This window comes from Gavialis gangeticus, unplaced genomic scaffold, assembly GCF_001723915.1.
Source record: "Gavialis gangeticus isolate Ggan-Ray unplaced genomic scaffold, GavGan_comp1, whole genome shotgun sequence".
Lineage (NCBI taxonomy): Eukaryota > Metazoa > Chordata > Crocodylia > Gavialidae > Gavialis > Gavialis gangeticus.
In genome coordinates, this window is record NW_017729007.1 from 6,472,112 (window position 1) to 6,480,795 (window position 8,684).

The 8,684-nt window shown below is 42.5% G+C and overlaps 1 protein-coding gene across 2 annotated transcripts in view; it reads right to left on the bottom strand.

The window, feature by feature from the left end:
- NDUFA5 (NADH:ubiquinone oxidoreductase subunit A5) overlaps nt 1-8,684 on the bottom strand; it is an 11,728-nt gene that overhangs the window by 2,704 nt on the left and 340 nt on the right. The window contains exons 2-4 of one of the 2 annotated variants that reach the window (XM_019509273.1): nt 8,582-8,626; nt 1,495-1,611; nt 655-720 (exon numbers count right to left, since the gene is read on the bottom strand). In XM_019509273.1, the coding sequence (XP_019364818.1) occupies nt 655-720; nt 1,495-1,611; nt 8,582-8,626 (228 nt within the window). The remainder of the gene's footprint in view (nt 1-654; nt 721-1,494; nt 1,612-8,581; nt 8,627-8,684) is intronic. The other variant, XM_019509275.1, reaches the window with a different exon arrangement.

Here is an 8,684-nt window from a genome sequence, read left to right on the forward strand (position 1 = left end):
TTCAAGTTGGTCTAATAAAAGATATCAGATTCACCCAAACACCCTTGTCTGCCTACGTCCTTAGACCAACACGGCTACAATCTACACCCCTATTAAAGAACGTCACAGTTTCCTTTGACTTGAACTTTCCCAAATACATGCCATAATGTCACTAAGCCCAAACTGGCTAACTTCAACTTCAAAAGACAAAATGGGAGTTCTGTAATATTTTGTTGCTGAACTTACAACCAATTAACTTTTAAGATGATATATCAAGTTGCAATCTTGGATTTTTTTGGTGTTTTTCCTTTAATTAGCTCATTTATTCTGTACGAACAGCAAATAGTAACTACTGCTTTTTCTTGAAACAGATCCACCATTTCTCGATATGTTTTTCCAGTGGCTCAAAACACATAACCAGCTTCTTAAGACCACCTTTGCAGTAAGCAGTAATTATATGTACTCATGTTATACATATACCTTAAATCATACATATTTCTATATCTGTGTATGCATGGCATTTTTCCAATAATTAAATCAGTATTTTGTCTGCCTCCCCCACTTTGACATGTTACTGCTACACATTATGCCCTTTAATGCCTGTGAGAATTTACTCTTCCAGCTGAGAGCAAAGATACAATTTGCATGTTGCCTTTAAAATGTGTGCTATTTTACCTGCAAAATGACTTCTTCTATCTGCCCACTGTTTATTTTGTTTTCCAGTTTTTGTACATCAGGTTCCTGTGAAGTTAAATAAATGCTCAGTGTCACTTTAAAATATGAAAAATAGATCTTACCTCAAAAAAAAGGATTTTAAATAGAAGATTAAACACTACTCAATTCTTTTCTAAATGTAACCACACAACTAAGTTTGCTACACTGCATGGAAACTCAACTGCTGTACTATTCTTTTCTTTCATAAGAATGTCTTGTGGCCTCAATTAATATATTAAGAAAAATACACTACTATCCTCCAAAAGTTGTTCTAGACAAAGCTAATATCATACTCCTGTATCACACAAAGGCAGTCAATGCTTTCTGCAGAAATAAGATAAGGCATTCTTCCAACAATTACTTTAAAACAGAAGCACAATGATACAAAAATCAGTGGAAAAAGAACAAATGATTGTTTCAAGAACTGCTGAGTGGCAAAATTAGGCTAAAGTTATGCATTATAGTAAGGCATAAAAAACAGTAAGGGTAAAAATTTGGTAAAAATATATTGGAAATCTATTGGCTTCCTGTAAATCTTGAAAAAAGCACATTTCAAGTTTCTTTAAAACTACTGATTTGCTAAAAGTAGAGACAATTTTTCCTTTAAACATGCCACAAAACATATGAAGAGTTAATAATATAATTAAAAAAGACATGAGACTCTGATTCTCTATCTAAATATCTAAAAGACATTATATAACTGTGTATGTTGTATGAAGATAATCTAAGATTTTTAAAATTGTCAATTTCACTGCAACGTTTTTGTCTATAAAAAAAAGTTATGAGCAGTTCTGTACTTACTGCTTTTACCATATTAAATCGTTCATTTATAATTGCTTCTGTGTATTTTCTATATGCTGCATCTTTGGGGATGTTCTGCAGAACAGCAATAAGTTTTGTATAGAGTATCCTCAGATGCTGAAATGATACCAAGGCATGATTAAAATGTACATATAGTAAATCTGCCCTTCCCAGCAAAGGTTTAGGGCAGCTTACAAAAGAGAACAAAATAACTTATAAAACAAGGGAACAGAAGAACAAAACAGAATACTACCATATTTACTTGAATATACAATGACCCTGACTATAACAAGACTCCCAATAATTAGATTCTATACATGGAAAATGTATACATTTGTTATGATTTTCTAGGTATAGAATCTAATTTTTGGAGGTCTTCTTTGAATTTGTCCCCTCCTACAGCTACAACAGGGAAAATAAATCTGGGGAGGTCAGGTGGCCCCTTTCCCTTTGCCTCCTCCAACATCCTTCCCTGCAGCCCCTCCTTCCTTACTGTCAGTCCCTGCTCTCCTTGAGCACATAGAAGACGCAAATTTGAAAACACTGGTTTGGAAATAAACGTGCCTATGGTAACTTGTATATGTGAAAATGAGCATGGGTAGCCATAAATTTAGATCATCCGCAATTCACGCACTTTACCTTTTTTGAAACTGCTGTAAGTTTTAGCACAGGTAAATTACAAAAATGCTGTTAAAAAGCATGTTTATATTCACTTACATATAGTACAAACTATGCACGATAGTGATCCAAAGCCAAAAGGCTCATGATTTATCATATAGTTCATTGGGCCGGACCCCAGCAGAGTCAACAGCATTTCAAGCCATGGTAACCCTATATCTTAGCATAGGGGTGTTCAGCCTTTTGGGATCAGTGTACCCGGGGGGGGGAGAACACGAAGTGGCAACAGCCACCGCGTGCAAGCTTTCCCTGCCCCCCACATCCAGCCAGGCAGCCAGTGCCTGCACAGCAGCACCTGCGCAGCAACACAGGATGGTGCATGGCAGTACTCTGTCCCCAGCTGCCCGCACGTACCCCCTAGAGCCTTCTCAAGTACCCCTAGGGGTACACATACCCCTGGTTGACAACCCCTGGCTTAGCATGTGTGTGCACTCTAGATACACCACGCCACTCCCTCGCACCGAAAAAAAAGGATCCATGTGCTAATTAGCCCTCCACACATGACTTGGATGAGGCGTTCTTGTCACAACTGGGATCCTCCAAAAATGTATATGCAGATGAAACACAGGGCAACATGGTCTGGCTCTACCTCATGGAGGGCAGGGCAACACTAACCATGTGCCAAGCCTGAGAGAGGGGCTGACAGAGGGATTCTAGGTGAATTGTTTGGGGCCCTGTTAGGTGGTGTGAGCTATCCCCTGCCCCCTCACCACGGCTGGCTGGCCGGAAATTCTGGTTAGTAAAGCATTCCGGTTATTTAAATGCTGGATAGTGGAGATTTTCCTATATACATACACGCACACACCCCACCCAGGAAGAAAAAAAAAAACCTTTCTTTTGGCTCAGATCATGTGCCTTGGCTTCTTATGGGCTAAGATCAAGTGGGAGCATCTGAATCCCAAGACCTCCGGGCTTGGGCTTGCAAGAAGGATGCCTGTCAATGCATTTGGGAGTATCCAAAGTCCCAGGGTGAGAGCCTGGGATGGAGGATGCTTGCTAGTTGTAGCGCCAGATGTGTGTTTAGAATGACTGAGGTCTGCCTGCTTAATTGATATGGTTTTTGGAACGATTGAGTTCTGCTCAATTGATATGATTCAAAACTGATTTGGGCTGATTTGACCTGGAACACAAAATACATTTAAAAAAAATGCTTGCCCAATATGGCCCATCTGTTTTATAGTCACAATAAATGTTAGCTGCATTTAAATCAACTTCCCAGTTGGTTTCCATTACCGATGTGCTGTTTTTGGCAGCAAATTAATTATAGACAATGTATTTAATGAGGTTTCCTTGTGCATGAATATATGAGGAGCTTTTCCCCCCCCATGCTGACTGACGGAAAAAATCCCTGGTCTTATATCTGAACACATAAGGTGTTTGCAAAATCCTAGTCTATTAGTCCAAAGTAAAATATGCAGCATAAAAGTTCCTAATTCAAATTTATAGTGCCTATACCAACAATGTAAGTAAGGGCTCTGAGCCTCGGTCCATCTACGACTTGCTTAAAAAAAAAAAAAAAAAAGGGAAATGTTTGAAGAACCACAATGTGGGATAATCTGTCAAATAACACTATAAATAGTAAGTTATTAAAGCGGCGGGACATTGAGAATGTCCTGCTTTACCTTTGGCAGGTTAAAGGGTACCCTTGATGTTTTGGACATTATCCCTGGCGGTTGTGTGTGAAAAATATTCCCAAATTTTTTAAGACCAAGTTAGCTTAGTACTTGTTTAGGATGGCTTAAATCAGGGATTGGCAACCGCTAGCACACGTGCCAGACGTTGGCACGCAAAACCATTTTGCTCACCTAGAGATGTGAAGGCCTGGAAAAAAAAACCGGAAAAAAAAAGTTCAAGAAAAAAAGTGATTTTTCCCCCTGCTCCCCTCCTCCCTCCAGACTTTTTTGGGGATTTTTTCAAAAAAAAATGAAAAAAATTAATATTTTTGGAAAAATAAAAGAAACCTCTTACGAAATTTTCTTTTAGAATGATGAATAAAATGTTTAAGACAAGGTTACATTTGTATCCTTTACCCCCCCAAAATGTTTTCTAATAGCTATGTAAAAGGAAGACTTATGTAAGACTATCTACAGCATGAGATAGTTATAATTCCTGTACACTGAGGACAAGCAGTACAGTACAACTCAAATGCAAGAGCAGGATGCATTTCTGCCCCCAGGGGGCACTGCCATTTTAATAAGAGAAGGAAGAAGGATTCAGTGCCTTCTTTGTTTGTGGACTTACTCTTTTGTTGACTTTTGATGTAGAGATTGGTAGATCTGCTCCTGTCCTCCTGACTAGGCCTCAAAGGACTAAGAGTAGATACTGGCAGCAGCATCCATTCATTCCTTTAAATTAGAAACAAGGAGCTTATTGCCCCGCTTGCTCAAAAGCCTCAGGAGAGGAGACAGAGCAAGTCTAAAGGTTTGGGAGTTGGAAGGAACCTGCCTCCTCCTGGCCTTGTGACCTTGAGATGCACAGAAGTACAGAAGCAAAACAAAGGAGCTAAAAGAAAGTATACTTCTTTATTGAAAGGTAAGAGCTTAAATTTCTCTGAATTCAATATATTCAACTATATTTTAGCTGCATTCATATATTTTCATAACCTATGTAATTCAGTTGAATTCCTATTAATCTGGTATTTTGTGACAAATCACCCAACCTTAGTAGTGAGGTGAAGCCTGCAGGGCAAGGAATTTTTTCACAGTTAACGCTAAAGAGGCCTCTGCTCCATCCATTACTAAATTTGTCCATACTGTAGCTAGCTACTAAATTACATTTTTCTTTTTTTTCCCTCAGCAAAATGGTGCAGCCAACTTCTAGCATATGGAAGCATTCCTTGACCAAAGCATGCACTTCAGGGAGAAGCAAGAAAGAGCTACTTACATCTATGAAGGATTTTTTTAATGTCTGCAGGACACTTCTTTGTGATTTGCAAATACTGTCAAATGAAATATGCATTTCCAAATGCTACTACGATGATCAAACACATCTGTATATTTAAGAAGTGTCCTGCAGACATTAAAAAATTCTTCATAGATGCAAGTAAGGAGGAGGTAGATTATGACAATGAAAGTGCAAGTAGCTCTTTCCAACAGTCTCGATCCAGAAGTCCTTCTGCTGCTGCTTCTCATAAGTGGGTCATGAGCGACTACAGGGCTCTGGGGTCTGGGCTCAAGGGGTTGGGGGCCCAGGCAGTCTTTTCTTCTGTACTCCCTGTTTCAGGCCACAGTCCCAGAAGGGAAGGGTGCATCAAGGAAGTGAACCGGCAACTCTAACACTGGTGCCACCGAGAAGGCTTTGGATTCCTTGACCACACCAAGCACTTCCCTGTTTGCAGCCAGGATGGCCAATCTTCTGGACAGAGCTTTAAACTAAGATTGCTGGGGAATGGGGATACACAAATTCAAACATGTCCATAGACCAACATACAAGTAAGCCCTGTAGATAGGGACAGTGGGAGAGCCACTTTTGCGGGAGATGAGGGAATAGTCCTCTATCAGCAGAACAGGAAAATGAGGGCCTCAGTAGGAGGACTCAGATGCCTATATACTAACACCAGAAACATGGGGAACAAGCAGGAGGAGCTAGCCCTCCTACCCTCCAGTGTGCATTATGATCTAGCAGGGATAATGGAGACTTAGTGGGACTCCTCACATGATTGGAGTGTAGCTATAGAGGGCTACTACACCTTGCATAGAAGGGACCAGGTGGGGAAGAAAGGTGGAGGTGTTGCTCTCTATGTCAAAGAGCAGTATATTTCCTTGGAGGCTATCAGCTCCAAAAATGGACAGCTTGAAACCCTCTGGGTCAAGGTGCTTGGGGGAGAAGACACGTGGCAAGGGAGTCCTAACTGTAGGTGTATACTACAGACCACCAAACCAGAGGGTGGAACTCAATCTGGAGTTCACCCAAGAATTGACTGAGGCTGCACATGCACGTGACATGGTCATCTTGGACTATTTTAATTATCCAGACATCTCCTGGGTGGAACACTCAGCCAAGCTGGATTGGTCACGTGCACCCTGTTCCCTCCGCTCCTGCTCCCCAACTGCCAGTGGAATTTTAAAACCTTTAAAGCCCACGGTTTGAAATTCCCGTGATTTTCCTTCAGCCAATCATGCCTTCCGGCTAGCCCAGAAGTGCGTGCAGGGGGCTCTGCCCCCTACCAACCCACCCACTAGGCTCCCGAGGTGGAGGCCAAGGGACTATCCGGGACTGCCCCCGCCCTTGGGGAAAGGCCCCCGCTAGTTCCTCCCGGCTAGATTCCCCCCCAGCCGCTTGTCTGCCTGCCCACGCGGTCCTGGGCGGTGCAACCCCAGCTCCTACCCCACCATCTGCCTGGAGGTGTCCATTCACCCACTGCCAGTAACAAGGATCAGACCCCACATAGCTTCTCCCCCTCCCAGCCCCGGCACTCAAAGGCATGGGCTGAGGTTGAGGTGTTTTTGGCACTCCAGCCAAAAACGTTGCTGACCCCTGGTTTAGATAGTGATGATCCTTCCTTTAGCAGTGGACTGGACAAAATGACCTCCTTTGTTCCCTTCTCCAGCCCCATTTTTCTATAATTCAATGACTACTTGATGGTATCTGGTATTCAATATCAGGAACAGACTGTCATGTGTTCTTTAAGGGTGGATGGGACCATTAGATCTTCTAATTTAACCTCCTATATATCGGAGGATTAAGATTTCACCCACTTGTCCCTGTGTTAAGTCCACTAACTTGTTTTATTTGGCTAAAAGTTTCTCAGAAAGATACCCAGTCTTGTTTTGAAAGCATCAAGCAATCCACTCCTTCTCTTGGTAAATCTCTTGCTCATATTCTTAATTACTTTTCTCACACATAATGTAAATATAAGCTCAGAGACTAACTGGCACAAACTTCAAAAGTCAAGGAACCAAGTGTCTGGCTGTAGTTTTGCTCTCCTCATTAGAAGAGATTCTCATTACTAGAGACAGACTTAAGCATAACTACATTGAAATTCACTAACATAAAAGGTTGTAGATTTTGACTAATACCTTTATTGCTGACTTTTTTAAAATTAGGTTTAAGGAAAATTTACAGAAACAAGTCAAGTTTAATTGAGTAGTGGAAGAAAACAGCTATTTTTAAATGAAAATCTTAAGTGGGCAACTGAAGAGAACAACCAGAGATAGAAGCAAAATAATGCAGTCTGAGAAAATGAAGGATGCAGCAACAGCAGTAATGGCATCCAGGTGGGGTATGGCCAAGCACTTAGCTGCAGTGCTAATTAGTTTATGGCAGAGCCTCAAACTGTTGAAAACTTACAGGTATTATGACAGCCCTGTAGACTACAACCTTTAATCTATAACCAAATTAGTTTTATAATGACCAGAACTCTTCCCAACCAATAAATACTACATTTTTCCAAATTCAAGATTACTTCAAGGTAAGACAAACCCCAGATAATTAGATTTAAATTAATCCCTCTTCACTTCTGTAGCAGGGAAAACACCAACAGAGGTGGTAGGAGGCCTGCCCCCCAGCCATCACCCAGCCACTGCTTGTCCCTGTTCTAATGCCTGCCCCCTACTGCCTCTCCCCCACACCACTTACCCCTGTCCTCCCATCCTTCCCTGGGCCTGCCTGCATGCAGTACATGCCAAACCAGCTCTGCATGTCATACTTAGCATGCGAGGCCATGGCCACCACATGCTGCATGTGACACACAGGCTTGATCCTAGCCCACAGGCCTCATCTTTGACAGCTCTGATCTAAACTGTATTTCCATAACTTTTTAATGAGAATGTTAAGTCTCACTGTCATGTCAAATATTAGAGCTTTACTAGTATTAAAATGCCACTATATTTATTGTTTGAGCTTGGAAAATTAAAGTGCTGGGAGAATAAGCGTAACAAGAGACTACAGCTAAATAATTATGTTATGTTCCATTCTTTCACTCATTTTAGGACTCTGCAGGGGAGAAAAATCTTACCGCTATCAGCAGTCCTCAACTTATGACTGTTTGAGTTAGGACAAACATCACTTACGACCTCTGTAAATTACAACGGTGTTTCAAGGTTCTGATGGGGTTTCGACTTTATGATACTGGACACAGCTGCCTCCAGCTGGTAAGTCTGTTGTGGCAGGGCTGGGGGGGAGGCAGGGGGCTGTTTGTCAGGAGTGAGGGGTATCAAGTTGGAAGGCTACATGCCGGGAGTGAGAGGCACCAGCCTGGTTGGGAAGGGGAGCAGTACTGTGGGTAGGAAGTGAAGAGCAGGGGCAGGGCAGTGGCAGGAGCAGGGTGTCATTGCTTCCCCTGCAATCATGTACCCTCTTTCCCCCTCAGCTATTCTCTTTTTTGAAACTAGAAGCCCAGCGGCCCCAGGAGGCGGAGGGGCTGCGCCACGACCCCCAGCCCGCTCATTTGCGCGCAGACCGCCCCTACCTCGTGCGGGGTGCTGTCCACGGCGAGTCCGACGAGCCCGGTAGACTGCAGGGATCAAAGAAAGACGGTCACGCTCCGCCACTCACCCCGGCCCGGCCCGGCC